Here is a 14,339-nt window from a genome sequence, read left to right as displayed (position 1 = left end):
TGTTCCTTCAGTGATCAGAGTCTTTCCTGGCATGTATAAGATCCAACACATCTTTTTCCATAACTTCTAGGGCACTTTCCCCCCTTCCTCTATATGAGAAGATATTCAGGCTGACCTAGCAAGCACTATTTTTTTTTTTAAACATACAGTTAAGCTCCTGGTGACAAATAATAGCTGCATGACTTTGGTCTCTTCTGCCAATTGCCATTTCAGGTCTTGAATCTGCAGAGTGAAGGTAATCTTTTCCCTGGAAAGTTGGTTTATCAGAGCTTCCTTTTCTTCTAGCCTTTTTAGGAACTCACCTACAAAAAGATTTCACAAAATAAGTCAATCATGGTCTTCTTATCTACTGCCTCTCCCACTTAACTTGTTGGCTTAAGAGCAACTAACATGATCCACATATTTTTGATATTTATAAAGAGTCAAGGGTCCAGTTACCAGCAAACCATGGCAATGATCCTTTCCAGAACTCTCGAGAGTGAGCTACCATTTACTGAGAATCTTCCATAGAGCAAGTACTTTATATATATTATCTAGTTTAATTCTCATAGCTACTTGATAACATAGGTATTATGTTACCCATTTTTCAGAAGGGAAAATATGGCAACTGACTTAAATGTGATTGAGACACAAACCTGGTTACTAGCTATGCAATGGACGTAGATTCAAGTTAAGCTCCTAATCCTGAGGAATGCATTCTTTCTTCTGTGCCATGCTCCCTTGTTTACTATGTGTGGCTCTACAAATTTCTGACCATATGATTTTTAGATAATTACAACTTCTTTGCCTCATTTGTAAATTGAGGATGGCGATAAAATATTGTTAATGAAAATTAAATGAGTGTGAATGTACTTTGTAGACTGACTTGCTAAATAAATATTAGAAATCGTCATTAAATGGTACAGAATGTGACCAAGAGAAGGGTAAATTTTATTTCACTCTAGTCTACTTTCCAGCTTAGCTTATTTCATTAATGATAGGTGAGAAATGCCTTGGTTATTAGAAATGGTATTAAAGCAGAGCCAATCCTGAGCAAAGGCAGTTACTTCTATTATGCAATTAGTGCAATAATAAAAGCCCCAAATATTTATGATTCCCACCCCTCTTGCTACAAACAAGTTTTAAAACTCTCAACATTATAAGAGTGTTTGGGTTAAAACGGCAATTCCCAAACTTTTTGGTCTCAGGAACACTTTATATGCTTAAAAAATTTTGAGGACCCCACAGAGATTTTGTTTATATGAGTTTTATATTAACAGGGTATTCGAAATTAAAAGAGAAATTTAAGGTATGTATTTACTCATTTTAACATAATAAAAATTTTAATGACATGTTAACAGAAGCAACGATTTTTAGAGGGAAAACTGTTCCAAAACAAACAAAAAATTAGTGAGAAAAATAAGCTTATTTTATATTTTTAAAAATCTCTGGCTTAATAAAAGTCAGCTGATTGAAGAATCCAACTGTTCTGGTTGAAGCATATGCAGAAATCCAGCCTCTCACAGATAAGTAGTTAGAAAAGGGAGATGTGTTTTCATAGTCTTTTCAGATAATTGTGACTATTGTTTGATACTGTACCAAAACTCAACAAATAGAAGTTTCTTAAGGGTTAATGGTATAATCCATATAAATGAATTTTTTATTGTTACATTAAAATTCATGCATCTGTCTTAAACTTTGAATGGATCTTTTACCTACATATGATTTTGCAACATCAAGCAGTGTTGATTTGAAAAGTATACATTTACTGAATTATGCAGATTTTCCAAACGTTAACACATTTCATCACAGAATATTAAAAAAATCATATTTGTTAACATCACCACTTATCTCATAAGAAAAGCCTTTAAGGTTCAGCTCAAGATGGGGGAGTTAGAAGATCCTGAGTTCATCTCCTCCCATGGACACACCAAAACTACAACTACATATAGAACAACTATCTCTGAGAACAACCTAAAGACTAGCAGAACAGATTTTCTACAACTAAGGCTATAAAGAAAAGGCCATGTGGGGAATGGGTAAGAGGGCAGAGACGTGGTCTAATCAGAGCCCACACCCCCGATAGGGCAACTAATAAGTGGGAGGGATATCACAACTGTGGAGGTCCCCACTGGGGCGTGAGGAGTCCAAGCCCCACATCATGCTCCCCAGCCCAGGGTTCTTGCACCGGGAAGACAAGCCTCCGTAATGTCTGGCTTTGAAAACCAGTGGGGCTTAGGGCCGGGAGAGCCAGAGGACTGCGGGAAACTGCAGACAATGCTTGTATACAAACTCACTTGCTCCTGGTCCCAATAGAGAGGCAACAGCTTGCAAAACACCTGAGTCATACAAGAAGGAAATTCATTGACTAATATTAGGACATGTTTTAGAGGGGCAGGGATCTGGCAGAACTTTATCCAGTGGCAGAAGCACTTGTGGGCACCTTTTTATTTTTATTTTTTTAACTCTTCTGCCACCTAGCTGGCTGGCCCAGGACTGGTGGGCACCATTTCTGTTACTTTCAATCAACCTAGCTAACACAGTGTACCCTGCCCCAACATTCCCTTGAGGACCCACCTTGGAAGGCCCCTCAAAAGCCACCCCATGTCCACTCCATCAGGCAGGTGGCACGAGCCGGCACTGGTACCCCTCCAAATTGGCTCTTACCCCATCCAACCTGGTGAGCCACCTTGGCCAGCATCAGCAGCCCCTCCAAGAAGCTCCCACTTGGGGATCAGCATCACCCACAGCACACCTACAGCAGTCACAACCAAGCTATGCAGCCAGCCAGGTCTGGGGCCAGCCCCCTCCACCAGTGTGCCCACAGCAATTGTGGCCCAACCACAATAAGAGGGTGCATGAAGCCCAAACAGGGGAAACCCTGGGAAAAACTGGCTCTGATGACCATGGGGAATTGTGCCACACATAAGGCCACTCTCTCAAGACTAGGATATGGAGCTGATCTACCTAATACATAGAAACAAACACAAAGAGTTAGGCAGAGCAAGGAGACAAAGGAATACTTTCCAAATGAAAGAACAAGACAAAACTCCAAAAGAAGAACTAAACAAAATGGAGATAAGCAATTTATCAGAAAAGAATTCAAAGTAATACTCACAAAGATGCTTACCAAACTTAGGAGAAGGGGTGAACTCAGTGAGAACTTCAACAAAAATATAGAAAATATAAAAAAGAACCAATCAGAACTGAAGATTACAATGACTGAAATGAGAACACATTAAGGGAATCAACAGCAGATTAAAAGATCCCGAAGAACAGATTAGCAATCTGGAAGATGAGGTATTGGAAATCACCCAATCATAACAGCAAAAAAGAAATCTCTCTTTTTAAGAGAGATTAGTTTAAGGGACCTCTGGGACAACATCAGGCATACTAACATTTGTGCTATAGAGGTCCCAGAAGGAGGAGAGAGAGAGAGAGAAAGACACAGAGAGAGACAGAGAACATATAGAGGGAAAATACCTCAACATAATAAAGGCCATCTATGACAAAAGCGCAGCTAACATAATACTCAACGGTGAAAACTCAATGGTGAAGATGGCTCAAAGATCAGGAAGAAAACAAGGATATTCATTTTTGCCACTTTTATTCTACACAGTACTGGAAGTCCTAGCCATAGCAATCAGAAAAGAAAAAGAGATAAAGACATCTAAACTGGAAAGGAAGAAATAAAACTGTCACTATTTGCAGATGATATGACACTATACATAGAAAACCCTAAAGACTCCATCAAAAAACTATTAGAACTAATAAACAAATTCAATAAATTTGCAGGATACAATATCAATATACAGAATCAGTTACATTTCTGTACACTAATAACAAACTATCAGAAAGAGAAATGAAGAAAACAATTCCATTTACAATTGCATCAAAATGAATAAAATACCTAGGATTAAATTTAACCAAGGAGGTGAAAGACCTGTACTTGGAAAACTATAAGACACTGATGAAAGAAACTGAAGATACAAGTAAATGGAAAGATATTCTATGTTCATAGATTGGAAGAATTAGTATTGCTAAAATATTCCTACCCAAAGCAATCTACAGATTCAATGCAACCCCTATCAAAATACGTTTTTGGCATTTTTCACAAAACTAGAACAAATAACCCTAAAATTTGTATAGAACCACAGAAGACCCAGAATAGCCAAAGCAATCATGAGAAAGAACAAAGCTGGAGGTATCATACTCCTTGATTTCAAACTATGCTACAAAGCTACAGTAATCAAAACTTTATGATACTAGTACAAAAATAGACATATAGTTCGATGGAACAGAATAGAGAGCCCAGAAATAAAGCCACACTTACATGGGCAGTTAATTTATAACTATGGAGCCAAGAACATACAGTGGGGAAAAGACAGTCTTCAATAAATGGTGTTGGGAAAACTGGAAGTTAAATGAAAGGAATCAAAATGGACTATTTTCTCACACCATGCACAAAAATAAATTCAAAATGACTTAAAGACTTAAATGTAAGACCTGAAACTATAAAACTCCTAGAAGAAAACATAGACTGTTTACTTTTTGACACTGGTCTCAGCAATATGCTTTTGTATCTCTTTCCTCAGGCAAGGGAAACAAAAGTAAAAATAAACTAATGGGACCTAATCAAACTAAAAAGCTTTGGCACAGCAAAGGAAACCATCACAAAACGAAAAGACAACCTACTGAATGGGAGAAGATATTTGTAAATGATATATACAATAAGGGGTTAATATCTAAAATATACAGAGAATTCACACAACTCAATATCAACAAAACAAAAAATCTGATTTAAAAATGTGTAGAGGGGGGGCTTCCCTGGTGGCGCAGTGGTTGAGAGTCCGCCTGCCGATGCAGGGGACGCGGGTTCGTGCCCCTGTCCGGGAGGATTCCACATGCCGCGGAGCGGCTGGGCCCGTGAGCCATGGCCGCTGGGCCTGCACGTCCGGAGCCTGTGCTCCGTAGCAGGAGAGGCCACAACAGTGAGAGGCCCGTGTAACAAAAAAATAAAAAATACAAAAATAAAAATAAAAAAATAAAAATGGGCAGAGGACCTGAGTATACATTTTTTTCCCCAGGGAAGACATTCAAATGGCCAACAGACACATGAAAAGATGCTCAACATCACTAATCATCAGGGAAATGCAAATCAAAAGCACAATGAGATATCACTTCACACCTGTCAGAATGGATACATCAAAAAGACAACAAATAACAAGTGTTGGTGAGAATGTGGAGAAAAGGGAGCCCTCATGCACTGTTGATGAGACTGTAAATTGGAGCAACCACTATGGAAACAGTATGGTGGTTCCTTAAAAACTTAAAAAAAATTTAAAACCTTATACAATCCATCAGTTCCACTTCTGGATACTTACTGGAAGAAAATAATAACACTAATTTGAAAAGATATGTGCACCCCTATATCCATAGCATCATTATTTATAATAGCCAAGACATGGAAGCAACCTAAGTTGTCTTTCAATAGATAAATAATGAAGATGTAGTGTGCATGTGTGTGTGTGTGTGTATGCAATAGAATATTACTCAGCCATAAAAAATAGTGAAATTATGTCATTTGAAATAACATGGATGGGCCTAGAGGGTATTATGCTAAATAAAATAAATCAGAAAAACAAAGACAAATACCATATTATTTCACTAATATGTGGAATCTAAAAAAAAAGGAACAAACAAAACAATACAGAAACAGACTCATAGATACAGAGAGCAAAGTGGTGGTTGCCAGAGGGGAAGGTGGTGGGAGGGTTAAGTGAAACAGGTGAAGGGGATTAAGAGGTACAAACTTCTTATTTTAATTATAAAATAGGTAAGTCAGGGGGACATGATGTACAGTATAGGGAATATAGTCAATGGTACTGAAATAACTTTGTATGGTGACAGATGGTTACTAGACTTATTGTGGTGAGCAATTTGAAATATAAATAAATGTTGAATCACTATGTTATATACTTGAAACTAATATCATATTGTACGTCAACTATATTTCAATAAAAAAGGAAGAAAAAAAGAAAAGTCTTCAAGAATTGAGAGCCATCAAGCTTATGATGGTAGCTACCTGTTTTCCGAAATCTAATTTTTACCTAAAAGCTCCACTTTTATTATTGGCAACAAATATTGTCAGCTGTTTTCCTTGTAGTGACAGGCTCACTTTGTTCATTTTTGAGAAAATATCTGTAATATCTAAGTCTGAATAAGCATAGTTTGTCAAATGTTCTTTCAAGTAAATATGATTCTTCCTGAAAAGATTGCTAGTTCAACTCAGAACTTGCACAATCACGCATCCTACTTCAGTATGAAATGGAAGTGCTTTATGCGTACTTTTTGTTTTGTCACACAGAATATTAAAAAGATATATACTTGGGGTTGAGATGTAGTATAATTAATTTTTACTGTTTCATTAAAGACATTCTTAAGTAAAACTGACTTTTTTTATTTTAAACTGTTGAGTATGTACCAGCGAATACAATGATTAATACTATAGTGTGGTGCTACTTCCTCGGCTTGTGATAAGGCTCCAGCAGTTTTAATCGTCATTGCTTTTGCACCATCAATAACAGTGGCAAAAGAATTTAAAAAGTAAACAGAACCTTAGTATTAGAATGAAATAGTTCTAACCTCTTACTTAGTTCCCCTAAAAGAGTCTTGACAATTGCTGGGGTTGCATAGACCAAAATTGAGAAGCTCTGGGTAATACATCATATTTAAAAGTTTTCTGGGGAAATACCAATCCATTAGGGCAGCAGTCCCCAACCTTTTCTGCACCAGGGACTGGTTTCATGGAAGATGATTTTTCCACTAATGGGGTCGGGGGGGATGGTTCAGGTGGTAATGCAAGCAATGGGAAGCGATGGGGAGCAGCAGATGAAGCTTCGCTCACTCGCCCACCACTCACCTCCTGCTGTGCAACCTGGTTCCTAACAGGCTGTGGACTGCAGCCCAAGGGTTAGGGACCCCTGCATTAGGGGGTTAAGACAAACATATCACATATTTTATAGAACTAGGACCCACTTAACATGGCTTAATTGATCACATTTACTATTGGTCTCCTTTGAAAGCAGAGTATAATCAGTGGACAGGCCAGGCCATGAGAAAGAAACTTTGGTGATAGTAGCAAAAAAAGCAGCAAAAAATCTGGAGCATAGACCTAGTGACAGGAGGGGAGGTTTGGATAGGTATATACCTAAAATTTAATTTGTACAAAAGCCAAAAGGTAAAGCTAAGAATAAAGGAGGAAACAAAAGGTACTGCATCCTAAGCAGAATTATCATCTCAGATCCACTTTCATTTCACTCACCCACCAATTGCCTCATCAAAAAAGTGAGTAGAAAATTAATGCCAATAGGTAGAGAGGTAGGCAATGCCTATGAAAAAACTTGTATACAATACTACCTTCAGAGCTGGACAAAAAGGTATACTCCAGCTTAGTCTCTGAACTGCACAGTACCCATGCAGACTACATCCTAAATGGCACAGAAGATCAAATTGGGGGTTTTGTAATGAGGCCAAGTGTGATACACCCTGTCACCAGCATAAGAGTCCTACTTAGTGTCCCTGCTAGAATCCAAAACTCTTTCCTCTTCTAGATTTCCAGGTTTGTTATTTTGCCAGTTCATTTTAATTTAGCTTTGACTCTAGATTAACATCTAGAAACAGAGGTGTCCATAGGCAGAAGGATAAACGGTTTTCACTCTTATTTTAAAGTGAGTGCCTCTGGGCATCAAGAACACATTGTTTATTTTCATTGACCTAGGATTTCTATCTTTGGGAATATATTACTAAAAATAATTCTAATTACAGACAAACAGCTAGCCACATGCTGTTCATAGCAGATAAGCAAGTTACAGGGCAAGACGAAGTAACCATGTCCATCTACTTGATGGATGTGAATGAAGCATTCTTATAAGTGACTGAGTATGCAAGATACAAAAAAGCTCATGACAAACTGAAGAAGAAAAACCTCAAATAGATTGCCATCATGTAAAATATAGGAAAAAGATCTCATTAACAATAGTGGCTGACAGTTAAGAATAAGTCAACGGAACATTGTTCTACTTTCAATTGATCAAATGTTTGTGGATCTCCAATAAGTGGCAGGCATTGTTCTAGATGAATGACAAAAATCAGTGATCAAAAAAGAGACCCCTGCCCTTGTGTAGCTTACATTCTGGGAGGTGGAAACATGACAAACTTATTTATTATGTCAAGCATGTAGCTTCTTTGAAGCTACTGAATGCTATGAAAATAGAAGCACATGGAGAAAACTGGTTGAGAGCACTCAAATGTCACCTTCCCAACAAGGCCTATCCTGACTCCTCCCAGATCTATTTGATTAACCCTCATCTTTAAGTCTTTGCTGAATTAATAGGGTGGAAAGGAAATAGTCAGGGCAAGAGGAAATAGTCAGGGCAAGACTCTAGGGTGGGAGTGTGCATGGTATATTCAAAACACAGCAAAGAGGTCAAAGTGACCAAGGCAGAATGAGAGAAGAGAAAGTAGAAGAGGTCAGAGAGATAATGGGGCCCAAGTATCCGACCCTTGTAGGCCATTGTACAGACTATGGTTTTGGGGTTTTTTTTTTGTTTTTTTTTTGTAGTACACGGGCCTCTCACTGTTGTGGCCTCTCCCATTGTGGAGCACAGGCTCCGGACATGCAGGCTCAGTGGCCATGGCTCACAGGCCTAGCCGCCCCGTGGCATGTGGGATCTTCCCAGACTGGGGCATGAACCCATGTCCCCTGCATCGGCAGGCGGACTCTCAACCACTGCGCCACCAGGGAAGCCCCAGACTATGGCTTTTACTGAGTGTAAAAAAGAGGTGTGGGTTCATACTACCCGAGGCAATCTACAGATTCAATGTGATCCCTATCAAATTACCACTGTCATTTTTCACAGAACTAGAACAAAAAATGTTTTAATTTGTATGGAAACACAAAAGACCCTGAATAGCCAAAACAATTTTGAGAAAGAAGGACACGGCTGGAGGAATCATGCTCCTTGACTTCAGACTATACTACAAAGCTACAGTAATCAAAACAGTATGGTACTGGCACAAAAACAGACATATGGATCAATGAAGCAGGATAGAAAGCCCAGAAAAAAACACACACACTATGGTCAATTAATGTATGACAAAGAAGGCAAGAATATACAATGGAGAAAAGAGAGTCTCTTCAAGAAGTGGTGCTGGGAAAACTGGGCAGCTACATGTAAAAGAATGAAATCAGAACATTCTCTAACACCATATACAAAAATAAACTCAAAATTGATTAAAGACTTAAATGTAATACTGGATACTATAAAACTCCTAGAGGAAAACATAGGCAGAACACACTGTGACATAAATCACAGAAGTATCTTTTTGCATCTGCCTCCTAGGGTAAAGGAAATTAAAAAAAAATAAATTAATGGGACTTAATTAAACTTAAAAGCTTTTGCACAGCAAAGGAATCCAGAAACAGAGGGAAAAGACAACTCTCAGAATGGGAGAAAATATTTGCAAACAATGCAGCCCACGAGGTATTAATTTCCAAAACAGCTCATACAGCTTAATATCAAAAAAATCAACAACCAATCAAAAAATGGGCAGAAGACCTAAATAGACATTTCTCCAAAGACATACAGATGGCCAACAGGCACATGAAAAGATGCTCAGCTTCACTAATTATTAGAGAAATGCAAATGAAAACTACAATGAGGTAGCATCTCACACCAGTCAGAACTGTCATCATCAAAAAGTTGATAAACAATTCATGCTGGAGAGGGTATGCAGAAAAGGGAACCCTCCTACACTGTTGGTGGGAATGTGAACTGGTGCAGCCACTATGGAGAACAGTATGGAGGTGTCTGAAAAACTAAAAAAAGAATTACCAGGCTTCCCTGGTGGCGCAGTGGTTGAGAGTCCACCTGCTGATGCAGGGGACGCGGGTTCATGCCCCAGTCCAGGAGGATCCCACATGCCGCGGAGTGGCTGGGCCCGTGAGCCATGGCCACTGAGCCTGTGCGTCCGGAGCCTGTGCTCCGCAACGGGAGAGGCCACAGCAGTGAGAGGCCTTTGTACCGCAAAAAAAAAAAAAAAAAATTACCATATGATCCAGCAATTTCACTCCTGGCCATATATCTAGAGAAAACCAATGTTCATAGCAGCATTATTTACAATAGCCAAGACATGGAAACAACCTAAATGTCGATCCACAACTGAATGGGTAAAGAAGCTGTGATGTGTGTGTATATATATATATATGTGTGTATACATACACACACACACACACACAATGGAGTATTACTCAGCCATAAAAAAGAATGAAATAATGCCATTTGCAGCAACATGGATGGACCTAGAGATTATCATATTAAGTGAAGTAAGTCAGAAAGAGAAAGACAAATATCATATGATATCACTTATATGTGGAATTTAAAAAATGATACAAATGAACTTATTTACAAAACAAATAGTAGACTCACAGACATAGAAAACATAGAAAACAAACTTATGGTTACCAAAGGGGATAGCAGGGATGGGGGAGGGACATAAATTAGGAGTTTGGGATTAACATACACACACTACTATATATAAAATAGGTAAACAACAAGGACCTACTATATAGCACAGGGAACTATACTCAGTATTTTGTAATAACCTACCATGCACAAGAATCTGAAAAAGAATACATATATATGTAGAACCGAATCACTTTGCTGTACACTTGAAAGCAAAACAACATTGTAAATTACCTATACTTCAATTTTTAAAAAAATTAAATAAATTTAAATATAAAAAAAGAGGTGTGGGCTCATTACTGAAAATTAGGAAAAATGCCTATTTCAATGAGGTAGATGTGATAAAGAGGCATGTTTGTAGACTGTGTGGACAGCCCCTACCATCCTTTGATCTTAAAAGTTGCTCCAGTCAACTGCATGTTGCATTTCCCCTTCATGGAAGAGACCTGGGCGGGGACTCCCAAGGTGGTACAGAGGTGATCCTTCCCAGACAAGAGCATGTCTGTGGACAAGGTAACATCAAGGGCCTCATTTGTCCCCTAGAATTTTTAAATGCCCACTCAGGCTCAATAACTGTTTCACCATTTCAGTGGTCTCTCTACAAGTCTGCAGGATTGAGACTCATAAGTGAAGCAGCACTGAAAGTTTACTTGCCGTTTTCACTCCATAGCGTTGTTTTCTGTGCTGTCAGATCATTTGCCAACTGAGTCACTTCATCTAGTTTTGCATTTGCTTCATTCAAGTGCTCCTCATACAGACTACAGAGCTTCTCAGCGTTACCCTACGAGTTGAGAGGGAAAGATTGGACATGGTTTATAGAGACCATGCTGAATTCACTGCATAAGGAAGGAGGGGAGGGGTGGTTCCTGGGACCCTTGGGCTCTCCTCTGCCCTGAAAGCCACAGCCAGCATTGGGAAACCATGTCTTCTAATTTAGGAAAGCACAATACACTCAGGGTCTGGGCCCCTCAGAGGCCCAAACTTTTCAGATTATAGGTATTAATGGAGAAATGACTCTTTGGGTATCAGGGACCCACCCTCTCTAGAATTCATTGCTTTTCTGAAGAAGAAAACGTGTCAGTGATGAAGTACATATTCACTTCCTGACATTGTATTATATATTTAACCATCTTTGTTTCCTGCTAGAATATGTTTCATGAGGGTAGAGATTCCATCTAATCACAGATTATGCCTCCAGTGCCTTGAGTTGTGTCTAGCGCATATTAGGAGCTCAGTTAACAAGGGGGTAGGCTCAGAGGGAAGGGAAAGGGAAGATGAGAAGGGATGGAGGAGGAAGGAAGGAAATCCAAAGGGCTGACCAAGAAGGATAGGAGAAAGCAGATGGATCTGAGCTGCAGTAGCACAATAACAGAAATTTAAACTGTCAAAACAACTGGACCCTCCCGATCACTAAGGCTGCAGGCTCCTGATTACCCTGTTGAGTTAACATTTCAATCCTAAACTCTAACTTCTCAGAATTGGCTGTTCATGTTTGAAGAAATGGATATGCCATGTGGCCTTTGCACTTCTACCTGGTTTAAGTAACCAATCTAATCATCAGACTCTTGCCACACTCTGGAAACCAATGCCAATGACTATGAAACCCAATATTTTCAGGACGAAGAGCTGCCAAATGTAAGATGGTGCTATCCTCTTTACCTAGCTATAATTTGCAGTCTCATTATTAATATGGTCAGAAGTCATAAAATGACACGGGTGGTACTACAGAACCACAGTTCTGTAGATTTCACATAGCTGTTTTTGTGTTTTGTTCTTTACATGTTTTAAATCACAATTCATAAAACAGCCCCATGAGACTTTCGTCTCTATAAAGAAATAGTACTATGGAAAAAGAAGGAAGAGGAGGGAGAGGGGGAGGGAAAGAAGGGGGAGGGACAACAACAACAAAGAAAGGATCACACCAATGGCATTCCAAGAAAATAGTGAAAACTGTGAAACCTGGTAGTGAGTCTAATAGTTTCAATGTTAAAGTAATTTTTATGATATAGCAATGGCCAAGGACCAAAAACATTTCAAAGATGAGACCAGGTTTGGTCCTCTGGGAAACTTCTGAATCAGCAAATATTGGAGCTCTTCTGCTGGAGCCTATGCTCTGTTGAAGACTGTTCTCTTTAAGCTTACCCTAATGACTATTTTAAACTCTTTATGAAAGACTCCTAGATTACATCTTATATTCCCAAGGCCAAATGTAGTGCTTGACACAAAATAGGCACTTAATAAATGTCTAGGACACTCAAAGTACTGCAGACTTTGGTGAGAGGTTGGCCAACATACCCACCACAGTTTACTTAGAAGTCACCTTCAAGCTTTCCTTATAAACCCCAACCCCCAAATTTGTTTTTTTTTTTTAACTGACTTGGGATATTATCCACTGAGTAGCAAACAAGGGAAGAGGCAAATCAGCTGCCTGCCCATTTGGAGCCTGACAAGGAATAGTTCTATTCTCAAATGTTCCATAGCACACCCACGCTTGGTGGTGGTTATGAAACCAGAGCTGGCAAAGATTCAATGATCAGCTCTCTCTACAATGCCATCAGCATCACGTAGTTTAGAGCACTGATAGCAAATGTCAGCCACACTCAATTACCCACATTCTCCATTTGCTACTAGAAGCTATAGTAGTGACACAGGTAACAGTTTTTAGATAGTCTGTAATTTCTAATATTTCGAATGTTGAATATGTTTGCTCCCACTTCTGAAAGTAATTTGATAGTCAAAGTTGGCACACTTGCTGTTTTCCTCACAATATTCCTCAAGAACTCAGATTGCCTCTGTTTTATAAATGAGAAAACAGAGTTAGAGAGGCTAAATACCTTGCCCAAATTCACACAGCTAGTATGCACTGGGTTTAGGATTTGAACTGATAATTGCCTGTGCAGATGCAAAAAAAAAAAAAAAAAAAAAAAAGTCGGGCACTAGATACTAGATTCCTAAGCATCCATTGTATGACATAACAACAAAGGAAATGTTAAGGATTAATTGACTTAACGTCCTAGTTGGCTCAAATTGTCATGAATCCTGGGTCCCAGAAGTAACTGGATAAAAATATGATGACTCTGTGAACCATCTTTATTTTATGTTCTCTCCAATAATAAATGACCCATGAACTGGGGCCAAGAGGAACACAGCCAGATGGGAGAAATGCCAATTCTGCTTGTGGCCATGAGTGTGCTCTGCTACATACCTGTTTGCTGAGGGTAAAAGAATACAGATCTCTATAAGACAACTTAGTCAGCGTTGTGGATATGGCAAGCAAAGGAGCCAGAGAATTCCCAGTTTTCAAGAGAAGCTGGCTAAGCACATCTGCAGAGTAGGCAGCCACTGGGCACACAGCAAAGACACTTGCCCTTAGGCACTGCTTCAAATGGTAGTTATCCATGGGCATTGTTTACACTGGTATAGTGTTTTCAATTGAAAAAGTATTCTCATAAGCAGGATCTGCAAAAGACCATGAGATTGTTCATCTAAAGGTGGCCTGTATAGAGGTATAACATTCAAAGGGGTGGTACCTTCAAAAGAACTTCAAGTTTAAGCCTAAAGATAGACACTAAATTTTGATACCAAGAAGGAAAAGGTTAATGAAATAATGCACACTCATCCTAAAGCTGGCTCTTAAAATGATGCATAAAACTGCTGCCTCCTAGAAATTCAGGAACCAATGGGAATTCAAAATAATCAAGATAATTGTGAGATTGCCTATAACTTCTAAATTGCCCTGGGCCTCTCTGTCAGCCTAATATACTTTCAAAAATGCTTCAGTTTCCACTGTGCCACTGAGTATTGGCATTTCTGGCATTATAAGTCAAGAAAAGA

At 39.0% G+C, this 14,339-nt stretch overlaps 1 protein-coding gene across 1 annotated transcript in view; it reads right to left on the bottom strand.

Annotated features, from left to right (window-relative positions):
- The window catches only part of MYH15 (myosin heavy chain 15), a gene marked incomplete at both ends in the record, with an annotated part of 184,460 nt that overhangs the window by 49,086 nt on the left and 121,035 nt on the right, over nucleotides 1-14,339 (bottom strand). The window contains 2 exon segments of the mRNA XM_082624363.1: nucleotides 184-302; nucleotides 11,160-11,286. Of these exon segments, the coding sequence (XP_082480489.1) occupies nucleotides 184-302; nucleotides 11,160-11,286 (246 nt within the window).

The sequence above is a fragment of the Mesoplodon mirus genome (genome assembly GCF_964341445.2).
Source record: "Mesoplodon mirus genome assembly, chromosome: 6".
Taxonomy (NCBI): domain Eukaryota; kingdom Metazoa; phylum Chordata; class Mammalia; order Artiodactyla; family Ziphiidae; genus Mesoplodon; species Mesoplodon mirus.
The sequence above is the reverse complement of the archived record's forward strand: the minus strand, read 5'-3'. Positions and strand labels throughout refer to the sequence as shown.